The 21,749-nt window shown below is 35.9% G+C and overlaps 1 protein-coding gene across 2 annotated transcripts; it reads left to right on the forward strand.

Annotated features, from left to right (window-relative positions):
* Positions 1–13,191: 13,191 nt before the first annotated feature.
* Positions 13,192–20,512, forward strand: CPNIFS (chloroplastic NIFS-like cysteine desulfurase). 2 transcript variants are annotated; one of them, XM_088519047.1, is made up of 10 exons: positions 13,192–13,525; positions 13,950–14,083; positions 14,345–14,504; positions 15,502–15,688; positions 17,894–18,039; positions 18,117–18,189; positions 18,352–18,415; positions 19,362–19,461; positions 19,740–19,898; positions 20,056–20,512. In XM_088519047.1, exons 1-10 carry the CDS (start codon positions 13,295–13,297, stop codon positions 20,230–20,232), a joined length of 1,431 nt encoding a protein of 476 aa, XP_088375173.1. In that variant the 5' UTR covers positions 13,192–13,294; the 3' UTR covers positions 20,233–20,512. The 2 variants fall into 2 exon arrangements, with proteins under 2 accessions (XP_088375173.1, XP_059429051.2); XM_059573068.2 differs by having other exon boundaries at positions 13,195–13,525; positions 20,062–20,512.
* The last annotated feature ends 1,237 nt before the right edge of the window (positions 20,513–21,749 follow it).

The following is a 21,749-nucleotide window of genomic DNA, read 5'->3' on the forward strand; positions in this document are numbered from 1 at the left end:
CTTTGGTCTAGACCTTTGGGTTGTGGATGTGAACGTTATCTTGGCTTTCGGGTTGAGGATGATGAGCTTCGGCTTGAGGTTCTCTACCCTTAGTGCCGATGAATAAGAGCTACCTATGCATTGGTTTAAGTCTGTTTGGCGTAGACCTACTGCTTAATTTGAAAATTAGTCATAGGTTAACGGATTTTGTTTAAATCTGGAATGTAATACATTGTCTTTGACGCTTATAACCTCGTAGCTTATGCTATATATGGTTGCTTCAGAGCTTTTGCTCTGTATTATTTGAGCTTTAGATTGTTTATCAATGAATGAAACTGAATTGATTCCTTTAAAAAAAAAAAAAAAATCATATTTAAACAATGGTTAAATACCTTATTAATACCATATTTCATATTATTATTACATTTTCACTTCAAAAATATTAGCGTTCCTTCAAATTTGACCCAGGAAGGCAGGAAGCCTGTTACCCAAGTCATATGCTGAATATTTGAATTTAATATAAAAATATCTTTCTATCAAAAGGTTTTCTTGTTTTGTTTTTGTTTTTGTTTTTTGTTTTTTGTTTTTTTTTTTCTTTTCTTTTCCTTAAGAAAATAAGAGCATTCATATATATTGGATTAACCAAAATTTAATACATGAGCTTTAGTATTAAATATTCTACAAAATCATCCAAACATTAAAGATGCAAAATCGAATAAATTTATATACTCCCAATCACCACGATCATAATCGAATAACCAAACAACTCGAAAATAACACAATCCAGGTTCCATCATATCCAAACAACATTTATAATCCGAACATAATAATTAAGAGTAATGCTAGAAACAACATTTTTATTTCATAATTATCTTATAATACCGATGTGGCAATCCTAATGATTAGTCGAGATCGTCACGTCAGCATTATGAAATAATTATAGGATAAAAATATAATTTCTAATATTATTTTAAAATTAAATAACACTCTCTCTACATCTACATATTTAACTTAAGCCAAACATAAATAAAATGGACAATAAAGCTGGGAGTTGTCCACGCCAAATCCATGATCCCGCTCAACAACCTGTGATGTTGATGGAGAATGAAATTAAATAGCTGATTATATATATATATATATATATATATAATACCATGCATCTTCTAATTCTCACAAAGTTGATATTGTTTTTAAAATCATCATTATATTAAAATTCAATAGTGATTCATCCTAAATTTAATTATGATTTTAAAAGCTAGATTAGCTCCTTACGTCATGCATGAAAATATTTATTTTTGAAATACCCAAAATATCTTGATTTTAGGAATTAACCTCCCTCAACTTCTTGTTTTTTATTTTTATTTTGTTAAAGGGTAATTTAAAAAATTTAAATAAGAAATTTGCACATATAAGTTTTGTGCACAACTTCTCCGTCCATTTTAATGCTAAACAATAACAAAGGTTGTCAATTGAAAAGAAATGGTAATTTAAGGGTCCAGGTGTCAAATATTGTAGTTTGAGAGGCTATCAACAAATGATTTGTCACTTCATGGGGTCAAGTATATTTTCCTCTAGTTTTAGTGAAAAAAAAAAAAAAGAGTACAAATTGTATGTCCACATATTTAGTTGCTCCGCGAATAAACCAAAAAAAGGTAGTGAATTAAAGAAAAGTATAAAAAAAGTAGGGGTGTCAACTCGATCCCGGTTCTCGATTATTGGCCAAACCGGGAATCGAAACCGAGGTACCCTGGTTATTGATTTTGGGAAACCAGAACCGGGTTCTGTTTTGTACTCTGTTATCCGGACTAGGTAACCGGTTTTTTTAAAAATGAAAAATTACACTTTACCCCCCTAAAGTTGGCAGCAATTTTCAATTCGACCTCCAAAGTTTTAATTTTTGCAATCTACTCTCACAAAGTTTCAATTTTTTTCAATTCAGCCATTCCGTCAGTCAAAGCCGTTTTGACTGATGGAATAGTGGTCATGTGTGACGCACGTGATCACTGTTGTCTTTTTTTTTCTCCAAAATGTCTCCACCCTCATCAAATCAATTACCAAAAACTACCCTCAGTTGAGCCTCTCTACTTCGCAAATTGGCTGGGAGCCTTTTCATAACTTATTAAACTCTTTATCATGGTATTATAGAAAGGTAAAAATTGACCTTTCTTATATCTGTTTTGATACAGGTTTTAAGAACAGGAAGGTCAATTTGTGATGCTGAGGCCTTGTTTGGCTAGGCATGTTTTTGTTTTTGTTTTTGTTTTCAAATTCATATTTTTTTATTTCCAAAATAATTCTATTTCAGATTTCTAAGTAAAAATAAGTTTAATTACAATGTGATAAAAATTGGTTTTGTACTTATTTTTACAACAACTTTTGGTGTAAATAAAAAATGATTGCCAATGATTGGTATTAATCATTGGAGGATCTAACTTCCATTGGATTCACAAATAGGGGTTTAACCAACTAAAGTAATACTTAACAGATTATTAAAAGAAAAAAAAATGGCTTACTTTCGGCACCACCTTTAAGCCTCCCATTGCACTCTACAGTACCCAAAACGGATTCCACTTCCTCTTCTATTTTTATGCAAGTTGGGCTTCGCCAACTGTGTTTTACACCTGTTGGTGTAGGGTAAAAAAACAAAAACCCTAAACAAATTTTAAATCCATATAATTGCATTAATTGAAATAAGATAAATTATGAAAAAAAAAAAAAAAAAAAAACTGCTCTTGGTCTTGGTGCCTCTCACTACACGTATGGACTAACAACAAATACGCTTACGCTTATTTTTGTCGTTAATGGGCTAACATTGTCGAAATAGATGATATATGCATAATGCAAAAAATAGGCAATCATCTTTAATAGGTTGAAACAAACAATGGTTTGTACCAACTACATAGTACCGAACGATGCATTACCATTGCCCTACTAACAAGAGATCAATTACCATAAACAGAAATTATCCTTCCTGCAGGCTTAACAACAAACTATAAACAACCAGTTACCATTAATGCAATGCCACCAAGATGCACTTCAAGCAAATAAGGGCATTAGTAGTAGGAGTACTCCTAGGCAACTTAAATAGCAGACGGTAGAACCAACACAGCATCGCATAGTATTATTGAGCCACTGGTTGCCCAATACACCTCTATTACCATGTACACCCACTTCTAAGACATCGTCTTGATGGTGTTGATATATTTTCCAACAATTCATCTTCCCAATGTGCTCGCCCTTGCTGAGATGAGCGTGGCGACAAATTTTGTAGTAGCTCATCTTCACAATGGACACTACCTGGATGATTTTGCAGTGACATATTTTTCAACAAGTCATTTTCCCAATGTGCTCGCCCTTGCTGGGACGAGCGCGACGACAAACTTTGTAGTAGCTCATCTTCCCAATGGAAACTACTTGGATGATTCTGCAGTAACACCAGTCGATTATGGATGGAATACCAATGTATTAAAAGATAAATGCATATTAATAGTTGAAGTAACTTGTTCAAATCAGCTAGTGTTGTCTCAATGTGAAGAGTGACTATTATGTTTAGGGCCACAAAAAATAATGACAATACATACGACTTTTTAACATGTTTGTTATACCTATCCCACTAGTTCAAAGATTACAAATATATGTGAACATCTAATTGTGCATAATTGTCAATGAAAAGTCACAAACAAGACACAAAAACAACCAACGAATTATTGATACAAATTTCAATTCAAAAGCCAATGATAATTTTTCCTTCAATGTAAGTCAAACGATGCAATCATGTATTATTGTCTAGGTTAAGCAAAAACATTGCATACCTTGTATAGGGGATACTTGTAAAAGCGTCTCATGTAGTTCTTGTCGGTTCTAGAAACAAGTAGTCTCATCGGTCCAGCACCACATGTACATAGGACAAAACACACCATAAATGGAATTTAACATATCATCCATTCAAATAAACATTTGATAATATTATAGGGTACACATTTAAATTTATAAGGGAGTCATAAAACCCAAGAGAAAATTTGCCTAGGTTGCACCCATAAGGTGACAGTGGCTCATTGTCAAGGAATATTACATGCCAAACTTAAACGCCCCATACAAATAAAGATTAGTAGCATAACATAAACACTTTTTAGCCATACGACATAATAGACAAAACAAGGAGCATTTGGAACAATCCAACCTGCATCAATGCAGTGAACATCAGGCAAAAAACATGTCACAAGACCAGCAATGATTTGGTGAAATTGTTACAGTGAGGCTACACATGCCTTCTTCCTAGCTGGAGGCATAGCTATAAAACCATCTCGAACGCTCTCGTCCCTAAAAAGATTAAAGGCCCTCAGGTACCTCTCATCATCCAAATCAGGGGCAATCTCATCCAATATGGCTATAGCCCTACTCATGCTATTAGAAAAGGACACACCACTACTTCCACCACTGCCACTGGCTTCTCCTCTACTACTCATTCTCTGCTGATCCTGAATCAACTTCTCCTTCTTCAGCCGGGACAAGTCACGAAACTCTTTCAGACCATCACTTCTAAGGGAGTCCATTGAAGAGGACTCATTTCCCTTCCCTTCCTCTTATAGTCTGAGCTGGGACCCGAGCTATCCACAGGACGCTTGCCACGCACATTTCCCCCAATTACTAAACCCCTACTAGTAGAAGTAGCATTGTCGCCCCCACCCCCTAAACCCCCAACAGAATTTACACCATTACCAAGACCTGCATTTGCCTCCCTACTAACATGCATTCCAAACCGTAACAATGCATCGTTCAACTCCTCCCCTTCATCACTATTTGGTGGGGTCCTAGTAGAGGAATGCCGAAGCACCCCAGTGGCTGTTGACCCATTGAAAAGAAGACCTAATAGTTCATAGTTTGGGCAACATTTCTTTCTGAAACGCCCAACCTTCTTGTTGATCTAAGACAGACACAAAAAAGAAAAAAAAAAAAAAAAAAAAAAGAAGGAAAATACACCGTGTTGCCTAAAGACTCATAGACAAAGGAAAAATGCTAGAGGGTTGTGCGAAAGTTACCCTAAGATATTGCTGCCACTGAGTTTCTGTCCTGTGGATAGTGTTTGCCAATGGGTCCCAACTGAACCCAATTATGTGATGGAGGAGGTCGGAAAACTCACGGTGGCTCATCCAAAGACGCGAAAATTTTGTCCGACACTGGGCGGCAGTGTAGGTCCGACTAGTCATTTCAGAAAGTTTGGAAGCAATAAAAGACCACATGTTCACGTGGATTGACCCATTCACTATTCGGCCATTGTTAGCGAGTTCAACCAAAATTTGAACAAATATGTGTTCAAACTCAGGAGACCAAATGGTCGAGTGCTCACTTTCAACGGGTTCCATCTACGTATATGTATGTTTATCCAACTCAATTACCATATACTAGTACGAGAGCAAACACATATAAAAAGGAAACAAAAACGTACATATACTTACCTTACGCCTCTTGGAGAATACGGGTGAATTTGGGGGAAGGTATCGTTTGCTGCTCCTTGTCCAATAAGCCTACACAAAAATCTCACACAGTCACTATTAAGAACATTGGCATTTCCATTTAATACAGATACTGTGGGAGGTATAGACAAACCTTCCAAGTGCGTGTCCTTGGAGGGGAGCCCGTGTCCGTAGATGCAAAACACGGATGAGGATGTGGGTGCTTGCAAGGAGATGGTTGGACGAAGGGCTGGAAGAACCGTTACACGATTCTTCAGACCAACAACTGTGACATTCGGTGTGGGTCTACATCTGGCGAAGCTATATTCCAAATTGTCTTATACAAACGTTGAGAACTGTTCAGCTATCAATTCAAAGATGTACTATGATTGAAGGTTTTGTGGGTATTGATGATATGAGCAGATGCTCGGGGCTCGGGGTTCGCGGTTAAAGAGGATATGGCCTACTGGAGAAGATGCAGAAGACGGGCGAATCTATTTTTCGATTGATATTTCTTCACACATAGTGGAGATTTGGTTAGGGGTGTTAATCAGGAAGACACATGTTATTAGATTTGTTTGTGCTTCGTTAATCAAGAAACCTGATGCGAAGGAGAAGTTGGGCTTATGTTGGATTGATATACCACTGGATTTCCACTTAATCACGTATTTTAGAAATCAACGGTGGAGATCAGCACCGGACGCCACCATTAGCATATTGGATGGTCACATTTGCCTACAAGAAAATGGTGATTTGTTTTGAAAAAAAAAAATCTTGCGCGATTGGATACACTGGCCGAGGCATGAGAAATTTTTTTATTTATTTGAAAAGTCACTTTTCTGAGACTTTGCTAACGTGTAGCGCAATTGCACAAGAACCATTCACTTGGATCAATCTTGGACATTGATCATTGACAAGTGCATTCGTTGATGAGGTAGCAGCAGTTGATTTGGCACGATTTAGAGTGCACAGTAGGGGTATATTGCACGTGATTGAGGCAGAAACCCATCTCTATCTTAATCTTACGGTACTAGATGAGTGGATGCAAATCAAACGGTCCGAAAGTCGTGGTCGTTTACCATGAGATGCCTCTTGCACTTCATGAGGTCTTTGCACATCATAATGGGTATAGTAAATACATGTGAAATAGCCATTGGGGAATCTTGACAGGCATGATTGGTTCAGATTCGTACCGCCTAATGGCAACACATGACCCAATTGCATGGAGCCTCAACGGGTTCTTGTATAATATCAAAAGGACACGTGTCAGCGTCATGGTAAGAGTAATGTAAACAAAAGGTCATGATTTGTCCACAAAGATCTGATCTCTAAGTGGGCACTGATAAAATATATAAATATATTAAATATAATATAAAGAGAGAGAAAATATGTAATGGGCTACATTGTATTAAGACTAATTGATTAAAGAGTATTACAGAGGCCTCTATTTATAGAGAGGCTATGAGTGATAGGAAAGTAACCTAGTAGACTAAGAAAAGGTAAACCTAGTAGGCTAAGGAAACCCTAGAATCAATAAGGAAGTAAATAACCCTATAATAATAAATAACCCTAACATTATATTCTTAACATTAATACACAATCCCATAAAACATAGAGGAGGAAATCATGAGATTGTTGCCTTGTCTGGATTTGCTTGATATGATTAGATTTTGTCTTCTAACACTTCTCTGCAAACTGATGGTAGGAACTTCTTTCAGTTTGATAACCAAAAAGTAATTGGTAGTTTGTCGATTGAATCTTGCCATGAACCACTGGGGGCGGACGGATCTCGCCGAAAAAGCACCAATGGGCAGACGGATCTTACTGCAAATTACCAAGGGATGGTCGAATCATGCCGCAAATACCAAGAGCCGGTCAAATCTTGCCGCAGAACCACTAATGGATGTCAAACTTTCACCACAAACTACCAAAAACCTGAAACTAGGATGAGTAGTGACCAAGAAAAGAAGAGCCAACATGGCTTGAATGAGCTCGGGTTTTGGTTGTTACCTAGGCTAGAGACATGAAAAAGACTTGGTTTTAGGTATTACCACAAGGCCAAGACATTGGGCCAACAATGGGCCATATTGAAATTGACAAACTATGGGTTGAAGTGAACCTTGGGTTTTAGATATTACCTCAAGGTCATTTTTTTTTTTTTTTGGCAATAAACTCTCTTGATGGAGGAAAGGACGCCGGCACAAGGTACTCCGGGAACGTCCGATGGATGATAAAAGAAGTGGGCATCTTTGGCCCATTTTTTTTTTTTTTTTTAAGAATATCCTGTTCACAGATTCCATAAACTGGGATAAGGAATATCTTAATCCCGTAACCAAACAGAACTCCAAACAACTAAATCAGGATATCATATTCCTAAACTAGAATAGGAATAGCTGCATACTCGAATAAGGGTAAATCAAAACCTATAGCCAAACATGTGTCTTCTTCTCAATGAACCACAAAAGAAATCTCCTAAAACACGATCGGCTACTGGAGTCCGCGGATCTACGGCTCGGAGCGCCATAGATTGGCGCAGATGCGCGGTCTGGATGATGGCTATAGGGAGCAAGTCGGAGGACGATGGCTTCTGGGTTGCAGTGTGTCTGAGATCTGCACAGCGGCTGTAAGAAGTAAGCCAGAGCAGGTGCTGGGATGCCGGCAGAGAGCGGCGGCTAAGGGCTGTTGGCGGTAAGGCAGTAATCGGTGTGGCCGGACGCAGCAGAGAATGACCTTGAATGACGGAGAAAACGTTGTTTTGAAGCCGGATTTTGAGAGGGATGACGCCGGTGGAAAAGCTGGTGGAAAGCCGAAGAAAACGTAGATCTGCCCGAATTCTCCCACGGCGATGTAGTGCAGATAGATTTTTTTTTTTTTTTTTTTTTTTTTTTTTTTTTTTCAAAAGGAGAAATACAATAAAAAGACTAAAAGACTCCACATGACCATTTGAATCTAACACTGGCGTAAGCCGATTGCTCTGATACCATGACAAAATATATAAATATATTAAATATAATATAAAGAGAGAGAAGAGAGATAGAGAGAGAGAGAGAAAATATGTAATGGGCTACATTGTATTAAGACTGATTGATTAAAGAGTATTACAGAGGCCTCTATTTATAGAGAGGCTATGAGTGATAAGAAAGTAATCTAATAGACTAAGAAAAGGTAAACCTAGTAGGCTAAGAAAACCCTAGAATCAATAAGGAAGTAAATAACCCTATAATAATAAATAACCCTAACATAATATTCTTAACATTAATACACAATCCCATAAAACATGGAGGAGGAAATCATGAGATTGTTGCCTTGTCTGGATTTGCTTGATATGATTAGGTTTTGTCTTCTAATAGGCACAGTTGTAATACACATTGAATCCAACCCACATCTGATATTCACAATAAAGGTTACTACTTCCTATGTACTAACAGTCCAGCAAAAACACGCCTATTACCAATGCCTAGCTGTCAACTCATTTTTAGATCGGTGCCTGACTAATTTCAAGATTTTTTATATTATTTTTATTGTTTTTTAAGAAAGTTTTCTATTATTTTAATTTTTTTTTTTTAAGTAAGTTTTTTCTATTTGTTTACTTTCACTGTGAACCACAATTTCACTGAGACAAGCTCGCACATGGCCCTCCATTAAACTGTTTTTCAACTTCGATAAACAGTAAAGAAGATGGGAAAAATAAATAGCCACTTAAAGTTGGTAATGGTTAGATCATTACTCCGCATGGGTGTCAGGCAAACGTGTTGGCCAACATGTGGGCTGTCTGTTGCGGTCAAGCACAATTATTTCGACCGTTGGGTTTTGGATGCTGAGACACGGAATTTGGACTAGCACGATTCTTTCAAGGTGTTCACTCTCCATTTTCATTTTCACTTTGGGTTTCGGACTAAAAGGGCCAAACAAGAAACTCACATGGGTTTTAACAAAAAACCGAAAACAAAACCAAATTTGGCCCAGCCAAACAAGGCCCTTGGCCTTTTCACAATTCTTCTCATAACCTTCTCAACATAAACAGGCGGTTTCGAGAAACTAAGCCTCCACCAGTTGCTCGCAATTTGCAGGCTTCATCTGTGAAGCAAAATAGATGGGTTCGATGTTGCTCTTGAGCTTCACGATCACCTTCATCCCCGAGAACCACAAGGTGGGTTCTGATGTTCAAAGCAGTTCAGATTTTTTTATTTTTTTTATTTTATTTTTATTTTTTAAGTAAGCATTTAATATCAAAATTTCTTCACTTCTCCAAGTTTTCTTAGCATCCAAACAGACGTCCGCTTAATATGTTGGACTAGAATCGCTTTGATTGGTTGATGGAAAAAAAAAATGGAATCGATTTAATTAAATCAACATAAATTTGTCCATGTTTTTTTGATTGGTAGACTGTAATTGATTTAATTCACTGGTGGACTAGAATCGATTTAATCGATTGGACTTGACTATAATCGATTTAATTTCTTTACTTCTCCGATTTTTTTTTTTTTCTTTCTAGCGCTTTCTTCATTTTCTCACCAAACAAACAGAAAACAATAGAAGACCTTGATGTAGACGTTCTCAGCAGCGCGCTCCTCCTCACCCAGAACCCAGCCCTTGCCGTCGCTAAAGTAGCGTGGCCAAAAGTATTGGGTTTCGCCAAAGTAGACATTTTCACTGGAGAGCTAAGGAAGCACATCTATGGAGAACAGAGGAATGACGGTGAGCCTATGTTCCTTCCAAGTAGCCCCAGTTCGGAGAAAGAGGATGACAGTTACATCCTAGCTTTCGTGCACGAAGAGGTGGAGTGGAAATCAGAGCTGAGAGCTGGGTCGTTGTCGGCAAACAGAGGAGTGAGAGTCTGTTGGGATGGAGGGCATTTTGGGTACGAAAAGGCCATAAGTGATCACACATGATTACTGTTCCGTCAGTCATAGCGGCTTTAACTGACGGAATGGCTGAATTGAAAAAAAAAATTGAAACTTTGTGGGGGTGGATTGCAAAAATTAAAACTTTGTAGGTCGAATAAAAAATCGCTACCAACTTTAGGGGGTAAAGTGTAATTTTTCCTTTAAAAAAAAATTGTATTTTGGGCTTATTTTAGGTATTGGGCCTAAAATAAGGCCATTTTTTTGCACACAGTTGGCCCTTTTTTTTAAAAAAAAAAATAAAATAAAATAAAAAATCTATTAGCCTTTTTGTCCCAATAAACTGGGTTTTGTTGTGATTGTTCCAAAAAAAAAAAAAAAAAAACCTAAAAAAGCACAAAAATCCTAAAAAATCAATGTTTTTACCTCGATGGGCATTAAAAATAAAAATCCAATTTTTTAAAATACCATAAAATTATTTTAAAAGCTTACCTAATACATAATATATGTAAACAAACTAACAACAAAAAGAGATATCTCCTCACAATAACAACAAACCTAAAGAAAATAAAAACAAGTATTTAAACAAACCACAAGAAATATCCCCTTACTACAACAAGTTGTGAAATTGTGAAATGTGAAGTGTTAAATCTAAACTAAAAACTAAAAAGTAAAAATAAAAGCAATATATATATATATATATATATATGCACCCGGTTACCAGTTTTTTTCAACCGGAACCAGAACCGGTTCCCCAGTTTCTCAGTATTTTTTGATACCCCTAAAAAAAAGAATGTTAAACTAACCATCATTTGTCCTAAAATGAATTTTTTTTTTTTTTTTTTTTTTTTAATTTTAATTTTAAAACATGATTTTATGGTTTGTAAGAAACATGAAAAGTATTGAAAAAGGAAGAATGAAACTGACCATGCATGATTACATGATTTATGAGAAAAATCTCTTTGTAGCATTATTCAACATAAATAATTTAATGGGGGGTTTAAATTAATGAATTAAAGAAAATTATTTTTTTGTATATATGTTTTTTTTTTTTTTTTTTTTTTTTGAAGTTTGGTAGATAGCGACCACCATTAAATAAAAGCCTTTCAATTACAACCAAGGAGACATAACCTAAGAAAATATTTATTATTTTTCAAAAGAATTTAAGAGATTTGTCAAAATTTGTCAAGAACTCTTACCAATCTCAATACTCCTTGACATGCTTTTCATAACAGTTTAATAAACAATACACACTTTTGATGCCACGAGTTACCATGGGAAGTTTGTAACAAGAGTTTACGTAGCATACTGCAATAGCATAAAGCTCCAAGATTGGAATTTTACTCGGGCTTTTATAAATGCATTGAAAAAATTAGAGATAAAAACACTCCTGAAATTCAAGGGTATTTGGTGTTTCTTTACATTTTTCACGTGTGATTTCAAAGCATTCATAGCCATGACCATTATCAAAATGATGGGGAAAATGAATGCTGACAATAGGCTGTGAAGAGGCATGGATTTCAAACATTGTGAGGACAATCATCATCATCATCATCACCAACATAATGTTTCTCATACAACTTTTAGACATCGATTATTTTCTTGCACACTAAAAAAAATCTTATTTAGAGGTTAAATGCAGAAATAATTTATAAGGGTTGAACCATTGGAATATATATATGTATATATATAAGAGAGGAGCACTTCCTAGTAGAAAAGATTTGTGTAGAATTGTGTGGCTTATGGCAATGTCCTTAACTTTAGATTTTTTTTTTTTGCAATTAATATATGATTCTTCCCAAAAGTCAAAAGTGCAATGTACGTATAAGAACATGTCAAGGAAGATCATCGGATATTCACAATATATTATGAAAGCGGTGATATTTGCATTGACAAAAAAGCATGGCATTTCCATAGAGCAATTAATATAACTTCTATGGATTTTTTTAAAAAAAATCCATAGAAGTTATATATATAAGGGCCAGTAAATTCTCTATATTTAGAATATACCGACAAATCTAATGGTTGAGATTTGTTGATATAAGTCAAATATGAAAAAAAATATTGATCTTTAGCATTTCTCGTTGATGATATATATATGAATGATAAATACCTCTAAACCATGGGACCCCCCGGCGGGGAAGGGTGTGTTTGGTAATTTTTTTTTTTTTTGGTGAATTTTTAATGTGAGTAGTAATAAGAAGTGATTGATGGAGTCATGCTACAAGTCTTTCTTATGTCCCTTCAATAATGACGTGACTCTTAAAATCACAATTAAGCTTGTGATTAATCATTATTGGATTTTGATCAAATGGTAATTTTAAAAGACACTTTATTTTTAAAGTGACACAAAATTTTTTTTTAGAATTACTCATGATTGATGTGATATAAAAGTAAAATAAGATGTTAAGCGGAAGATGGTTTGCCAAGCGGTGCCCAAGATACTATCAAACCCATTAGAGGCGTGCTTGCTCGCAAGACATGCCAAGCATCATATCAGTTGGAGATTTATTAGTGGCGGGGTTTGATACGCAAATCGCCATTCTGAGGTTCTACTACCATCTAACCCCTCAGGAGCCGGTAGCCACCTAAGGACCTAACGAACCAACAACCTCTCAACCGATGGTTTATTGCCAAGAAGACATAGATCCTCGATTAGCATCGCTAGCTAAGGAGGCCATATCTGAGGGTGCCCCAACCAATAAAGACCTAATTGGCCTATTTGCCTTATTTACTATTATGAAAAAAAGTTAAGTTGCGTAGTCTGCTGGAGACGAAAAAACACCCATAATAGTCAGATTTGACTATTATTAAAGATTTAGCTATTCTTTTAGATATGCTATTAGGACAACCTCTATAAAGCTGATGAAAAACCTAAGTCTAAGGTATGCACACTAAAATTATATTTTGTAAAAAATCCAAAGTTTACCACTAAAATGCTAGAAATTGACGTGGCGCCCAATCCTGAGCTCAGCCTCTCGTTGATGATAAATTGCAAACGAGCGACTCCTCACTCGCATGCCACCAACTCCTCTGCAGCTGTTCTCTTCCGCCATGGAAACCGCTATTCATAAACTTCCTTCTTTCAAAACCATAAACCCTAGCTTCTACACCGCTCGGGGCACCGCGACTTTTCGGGTCGGGCTCCGCAGGTCTTCCTCTTCCCTTTCCGTTTCGGCTTCGGCAGACCGAGAAGGCGACCAGGATCTCGGTCACAGGACCCGGCCCGATTTCCCCATCCTCCACCAGGTTTTCACGCCGATTCTTTTTCAACTTTGTTTGAAGTTCGAAAGGATAATCATGAGAATTTGAAGCTCTGTGATTCTTGTTCAACTCTTTAGTTTTGCCAATTCTAGTCCCGCCCCTGGACCTTGTTCGTCTCTGTTTTCAATTGTTTGAGTTGAAAGCGTAATTTCTTTTGGTCGGAAATGAATTGTTAGAATTATGATCAACCTGAGGTCCTATTGACTGTACAAAATATATACTATTCACTCACTATAATGCTGTTCAGATGGTCTATTTTGTGTTTCTAGTATTGATTCTTCGCGGTAGTTGGATTGAACATGCGATAGAGTTCTTGCTTATATTCGGTGCATTTTATTTGTGGTTTTTACATGACACAGAGTTACCGGCCTTAACTTTATTTTTTTGTGTTTTTAATTTTTTTTTCAAGGAAGTGAATGGCTCAAAACTTGTGTACTTGGACAATGCCGCAACTTCTCAGAAGCCGACTGCTGTGTTGAAGACTTTGCAAAATTATTATGAATCTTACAACTCTAATGTGCACCGTGGGATTCATTTCTTAAGGTACTTTGTCTGTTAAGCGAAACTCAAATTTCCCTCTTTTTTTTACCTTGTGATAAGTATTTAAAATGAGATTGATATTATTAGAGGGAAAGCCTTCAGTGAGATTTTTCATCATGTCTTTATGTTTTTGGTACATGGTGTTGTCAATGTTGTACTTGTGATTTTAGAGTGCCTTTTTTTTTTTTTTTTATTTATTTATTTTTTTTTTTATCTTGTCGGTTTTAAATAATACAAGTCGCTTACCGGGTCTTCTGTGTAAAGTGCAAAGGCGACGGATGAGTACGAGTTGGCAAGGAAGAAGGTGGCAGCTTTTATCAATGCGTCCGACGCTAGAGAGATTGTTTTCACGAAGAACGCTACTGAGGCCATCAATCTGGTGGCTTATTCCTGGGGCCTGTTGAATTTAAAACCTGAAGATGAGGTGTGCTTATGCTACTTCTCTCACATTTAGCTTTATGTGTTGTTTTTATTTCTTATCCTATGGTGAAAATGAATTTAACCTATTTTGGTGTTACATAGATTAAGGAAAATGATGTATCTTGTATATTTAAAATTCACTTTGGTGGTGAATATTGCATAGCGAAATAGGAAAGAAGTAGGAAAATACAACTGTCAAGCAAGGTTGAATCTTTAATCTTGTTCATTTCCGAGCTCCGCGCTGCCTGCAGCCAATGATTTCGGTGACTGGCTGCACTTGGCACCATTTCCTACTTCAGTTCTCTTCATCTTGTTTTCTTCAATTCTCTGTATCCAGTGGTTACTGAGAAATAGACAAAGATTACAAGCACAATACACTGTTCCACCACACAGAACTTGCACAATTTTGTGATTCATGGGCTTTCCATAGGTTTGAAGATAAGATTTAGCAGTTCCTGACATTTGTAGGGAGAAAAGAACAATTATAAAGTTGTCACAAAATGTATGAAATACAAGCCTTGAATTGAAACGAACAGGGGCATAAGCTATTGTAGGTTTGGGGTATTGCAACATCAAGCCGAGCAGGTGTATTAGTCGGAGTGGAGAGAAAGAGGGAAAAATAAATTATTGAACTTAAAATCTAGATACAGTGGGTGATATTTCATGGTGCTAGGCTAAACTAGTCCACATCTCTTGTCTGAATAATCATCTCCTGTCTGCCATTACCTTTGATCATATTATCACTATGGGTATTGTTTCTATTTCTTCTTAAGGAACAAAGAATGTGTTTTTTATTTCTCAATCCAGGGTCGAGAATAAAATTTCAATTTACTTACCTCATCTTATGTCAGCTTCTGTTTGAAGTAGTTGTGCAGGATTCAGCAACGTTATTATTTTAATTTTCTTTGAAAAATAAGGGAACAAATAATAAACAAACTTAAAATGAATATCCTTCCAGATGTTTTACTTTGTGCCCTTGCACAATATTATTTTTCTGTCAGGTAATACTTACAATTGCTGAGCACCACAGCAACATTGTTCCTTGGCAACTTGTAGCTCAAAAGACTGGTGCTATTTTGAAATATGTTACTTTAAATGAAAATGGAGCTCCAGATATAGGCAACCTAAAGCAAATGATTTCAAGGAAGACAAAAATTGTAGCTGTTCATCATGTTTCAAACATGCTAGGTATGTTCCTGTCTTGAGTCTCTTCACTTTAGACGTCTATGTTTCCTTATTGATATTCAAGTTGAGGCTCATAAATTTATTTTAATTGTTATGCTGGTAATTAACATTGTTGATTGTATGAGAACTTTTAGTGGCTGGGTTTCCTTTATCTCTTGATCTTTCGTGAGAGATACTACTGGATTTATGCTGTCGTGCAGTTCAAACCATGTTTAATGCTCGTCTTCTCGATGCATATTAATGCAACATGTATGCCCTCATTGGATTTTGGCTGTTTGCGGATATAAAAGCATAATCACAAACTAGTTCAACTTCTGATTAGTATGAGTAATAAATGAGCATAACTTTAGTAGTTCGTTTATTCATCGGTTTTTTGTTTAATGTGCATATAATATCTAAAACTGGCCTGTGATAAGCATTTTGATATATTGGTGAAATCGTGTTTAAGGGTTGTAGGCTATGACAAGGTGATTTAGTTGACCTCAAGTGAAAGCAGATTGTCTTCACTTTTTTTTTTTTGGGGTAAAAAAAAAAAAAAATCAAGTAAACAATTCATTATAAGGCGCAAAAGGTGCAACCCAAGTACATTGGAAGTATACAAGAGAAACTCTAGTTAGTAGAAATTGTCTTCCCTTTTAAAAGTAAAATGGTATATCATGCCCCTAAATTACAGCACAACAGGAATAGGCTAATATAGATTGCATAGCTTGGCTTTGTCATGGTGTTGCAACGTGCTTGAGTGGTTTCTTAAGGAGTAATAAGTAATTTGTAAAAGAATAATTTTTTTCCTTTGGCTTTTAACTTATGATAGATTTTATTAGCAAAGGAGTGGAAATATATTGAAAGACTTCTTTAGCAGGGGAAAATGAGGACATACTACATCCTTGAGACTCATGGGCTCAACCAAAATAATTGTCATCCATTCCATCTTACTTAAGAGGAATGACCATGAATATGACTATGCCCACCACATAAGTTTAGCATAGGCTTCCTGTGGTGCAGCCATAGAAAGATTGATTTATTGGTTCTCGGTAACTTTGTGAATTCCAAGATTTATAGTGAATGCCACACAACATCAAATTGGGCGAAGTCTTCTATGGTTTTGAAGGTAAAGTCATCACGGGTTAAAGATTAAAATAGTTTCTTTATTTGGGTTACTATTTCATAAGTTACGGCTACTTTGTAATGAGGGGCAGATCTGTAATTTTTGTAACTCCTGCAAATATAGGGCACTTTGTTTAGTGAGCGGAGTCTAAAATTTTCTAGGAGTTTCTAAATGTCCTTCAGTTTGATTTTTTTGAGTTCCAGTTAATCTTTATTTTCGGTTTTATTAGCTCTTCAGTTTATTAGTCAATTTAGGAGTCCTCATGCTACTAATATAAAAGACTCCTCATATATAACTGTGCTCAATGTACTCAGATTATAGATTTGAACAGAACCAAAACAGTCACAAGCTTTTATATTGTCTTCTCTCTTTTGCAACCCCAAATTTGGCCCTTCTTATCTATGGAAAGCCTAAAACACCATATATTTCCCTACCAAATAGCCAATCAAACCAGCCATAGTTTCCCATATCCAACCACTATTCAATCTTTGAATCCTAATCCTTTTTAGTCAGCCCTAACTCGTCTACCACTGTTCCCACCACTTTAGATGTGCTCCCTGTCTCTAGATTAATTAGAGTTAAAATTGCATTTGGTGAAAAAAAAATTAAACAGTACGAGAGCTCACAAATAATTCTTGATGGTTTTGTTTTTCCTAAACTAAAAATAGAAAACGATTTCAAGAAACATCATTTTGATGTTCTCAAGAACAATCATTTCAACTTACAGTTTCACTGTTTCAAAAAAAAAAAAGTTAACAGTTTTCACAAATCTGAAAACAAAAACACCAACCCAAACAGAATACTCAGTTTTTTTGTTCTGAAAACAGAAAACTCTTCTTAGAGAACAAATTCAATTATGCCGTAAGGTTTTTCTTATTGGACTACCCAATGTTAGTTTTTACATAGCCATTTGTTGTGCATGATTGCTTATTTCTACTGAATACTAACGAGTTGATCTCATTGGTTTATTCAAATGATTATTTTTTCACTGTTTTCTCTATTTGTTTGTAGTAGGATTTTATTTCTTTATGCAATTAATTGCTTGCCACTTTTAGGATACTGATTTAGAGAAACAAGTAAATCCCATATTCATTTTTCTGTAGCTTCTGTGCTTCCTATTGAAGAGATTGCACATTGGGCTCATGATGTTGGGGCAAAAGTGCTCTTGGATGCCTGTCAGAGTGTTCCACACATGGCCGTCAATGTACAGAGCCTTGATGTTGATTTTCTTGTTGCATCTTCTCACAAGGTTAGTGTACTGCCTTACATGCGAGTTCTTAGCCTTATAGCTGAGTATAATAAATTTAAGAAATAAACATTCTTCAGATGTGTGGGCCTACAGGCATTGGATTCTTATATGGAAAGAGTGAGCTATTGTCCGCCATGCCTCCGTTTCTAGGTAAGTTAAATCTCATCCACCTAAAATTTCAATTCTTGTCCTCCAAAAGTTCTTTATATCACCCAACAACAACCAACAGCGCCCCCCACCCCCCAAAGAAAAAAGAGATTTTATATAAATTGGTATAACTTGAAACTGATCCTATTGTTTTTCTCTTTCTAGGTGGTGGAGAAATGATCTCTGACGTCTATCTGGATCATTCCACTTATGCCGAACCTCCATCTAGGTTTGTGAGCTTATTTACATCTTGACCAAATTCACATGCTTGCATCAAGTGCATGTGTGTGTTTAAGTTGGTACCTTGTGCAAGATCCCACTTGCAATTTCACCAAGGCTAAAAATTATGTAGTAGATAGCTTGAGCTTTCCTTCAAAATTGAGGTCTTTGGTGAAATCCATTTGCTTAGCGAATGTGTACCAGTAACCACTTAATACGATACATGGTGGGAAATACATTTAGAAACATGAGGGAATATGCTTATGAAGCCCATGGCAAAGAGCAAGGTAGTGTGTGGAGACTTGTTTCCCAGGAAAAAAAAAAAAACTAAATCCCCCCACATTTCTCTTGTCATTTTTAGCATGCTTCCCTTTGATTATATGTACTTATTGCTTTAATATTTTCATCTGATTCACATTTCCCCTCAACTACTAAGCAATTGATAGATCGCCCTTTATTCTTTTGTAAGTTTTGAAATACAATGATGATGTTAAAGTTTTGCTGTTATTAATAGCTGTTATAAGACATTATAGGTCCTAGAGATGCCTCCTTTATCTTGTCCATTAGTGCTTTAGTGGTCTCTAATTTGTCATTGAAAAATTGATCATTGTGAAATTTGGGTTTCCTTTCCATATGCTGCTTTCTAACAGCACCTTTCATTGGAATATCACTTTCATCATATCCGTGCATGATTGGGAGGTGGAGATGGTCACTTTGTTCTTTAATCTCTTATACTCTTATCAGTTTGAATGGTGTTTTTGCCTGTTTATTCTAACTATATGGACTTGGTAAGCAAACATTAGCTTGCCCATGGGCTTCATATAGGGCGCCATATTTTGTAATAGATAACATACCCTAGTCTTAACTTCTCAAAACCTCAAGTCTCTTTCTTTGTTGCCTTCTCATTCTCCATATAGCCTATCTCTGTTGTATAATCTATTCTTTAATTGAATTAGATTTGAGGCTGGAACACCTGCAATCGGGGAAGCAATTGGGTTGGGAGCAGCAATTGATTATTTATCTGGAATTGGCATGCAAAACATACATGATTATGAGGTGAGTTGAATTTTTGTGCCATATTTATCTCTTATTTTATGATGAGAAAATAGGACGCATGCATGCCTTAATGAGTAAAAATACGTGAAAAATCATGTTTTTGAATGGAATCCGCATAAGATGTAGTGTAACCTACATCTGTTGGTTCTAGAAGCTGTTGGAACATATACATAATTCTAATGATAACTCAGCTTCAAGCATGCGCCAGATAGAACAAAAATAATCTTTGTTATGTTTATATAATATTGGGTGGTATTGTTTGCAATTTTACTTTACAGTTGGAACTGGCTAACTATCTGCATGAAAGCCTTCGTGCTGTCCCCAATATTCGCATCTATGGCCCAGTACCTTCAGGAAGTATCAACCGTGCCGCCCTCTGCTCTTTCAATGTCGATAACATTCATCCTACAGATATTGCAACATTTCTTGACCAACAGGTATGGGAGTAGATTTGCAGTGCTTATGCTTAATCAATATCAGTTTTCTTATAAACAACTATCGAAGATTCAAGAATCCTTTTAAAAACTTCTAGACAAACTGTTTTAACTGTTGTAGAGAGGAAAATTAGATTGGAATGCGAACTAACATATCTAGTTTCAGCATGGAGTGGCTATCAGATCAGGTCACCATTGTGCCCAACCCCTTCATCGCAGTTTAGGAGTCAGTGCAAGTGCACGTGCTAGCCTCCACTTCTATAACGTTAAAGAGGATGTTGACGATTTTGTCCGGGCACTCAAGGACACTGTCAGCTTCTTCAATTCTTACAAGTAGAGTTTATTGTTCTCTTCTCTTCCGACCTCCTACTTCAGATTTTGTGTCAACTGTCCTGCTTCTCCCACATGACCAAAGTTTTATATGTCTTTATCTTTTTCATTTTCTACAGTTTTGTTATGAGTGCTTTTTTGTGGGACAATTGGCCTCTTGAAATAGTTTATTTAAATTGATTAGGGACCATTTAGAGATGAATTGCAGCTTAATGTTATAGTCATGTATTAGGATCCTCTGGATAGTTCATTTGAATTAGAGAAAATTTAATTAGTTATATCGAAAATGGTAATTTTGTTTTATCAAAAAGTAAAAAGATAAAAATACTTTTCAAATATAACTAACTGGATCATCTCCAGTTTATTTGAACTGGAGAGGATCCTCTTCCGTTGGTCATGGACTATTAATGCATACTAATAGCAGTAAATTAGCAAAAATTCATGTCATGAATCATGATAGTTGTTAGGGCTACCTGATTTTTGGACATTTTCGTGTTTGTCTACTAAGAAAAAATTGATTCAGGTAAAAACGAGCTGGACTTCCCACCCAGTGATATAAAGATCTCTTTGCCCCCAACACAATTGATAGTGTTGTTTATGGTGTTTGGATTAAATGGAAGCTTTTCACCTATTCTCATATCGTAAGAGTTAGAGAACTCCAAGATGGATTAGGAGGTTTAATATACTCCTTTGCATTATGCTTGTATGGACTCCTCTTGTAAACCAAAAATAGCTGGCAATCGATCAATCAAGTATATTTCACTTTGTAAACCACCAAGAATCCTTTATATTGACTTAACCATTAGAAGCTTTTTCGCAGGCATCTCGGCTGATACCACGCCGGTGGTTCTTCCCTTGTTTTGCAAGAATTTGCAACTCAGTCCGAACGTTCAAAAAGCAAAAATCTACATGAGCACAAAATATGGAGAATGAACTCAATTATAAACTTAATTTCGTCTAGCTACGGCCATTATGATTATCCAAAAAAATAAAATCATTGTGGCATGGATACTAGCAACTAAATCAAATTGTTTCTTAGTAGAGTAAACCCACGTAGAGATTTCTCCCGAAGGGTTATAAACAAGCCCTAAGGATCTCAATGAAATAAGGTCCCAAATGGTAATAATATAACAAGTTTCATTTTATTAAAAAACAATTTAAGGCCCTAATTATGATAAAGATGATAGTCAGGCTCCAATTATGGTAAAACAAAATAATCTCAAAGAATTGAATACTAAGATATTGAAACTTTAGTCCTCAAGGGGTACCTCAATCGGTTCTGGACCACGCTTCATGAAGCGAAGGTCTCACTAGTTCGAATCCACCTCCCCTTTCCCTTTGATGGACATGTCAATAAAAATATATATATATATATATTGAAACTTTAGAGGGAAAGAAAGAGCAATGGAATAATGGCACCTCTAAAAAATTAACTAAACTAATAAAATTAAAACTAACGTATTTGCTAAGTTCATTTATTAACATAATTTTTAAAATAAAGTAAATTTTGTTATATGCAAATTA

This window comes from Corylus avellana, chromosome 8, assembly GCF_965113065.1.
Source record: "Corylus avellana chromosome 8, dhCorAvel1.hap1.2, whole genome shotgun sequence".
Taxonomy (NCBI): Eukaryota; Viridiplantae; Streptophyta; class Magnoliopsida; order Fagales; family Betulaceae; genus Corylus; species Corylus avellana.

Bases quoted from the DNA above. Each gene is read 5' to 3' on its own strand.
- CPNIFS (XM_088519047.1), top strand. From the start codon at position 13,295: ATGCCACCAACTCCTCTGCAGCTGTTCTCTTCCGCCATGGAAACCGCT. The intron at 14,505-15,501 runs GTGTGCTTATGC...TTTTTCTGTCAG, and splicing joins ATTTAAAACCTGAAGATGAG to GTAATACTTACAATTGCTGA. The intron at 19,462-19,739 runs GTGAGTTGAATT...TTTACTTTACAG, and splicing joins AAAACATACATGATTATGAG to TTGGAACTGGCTAACTATCT.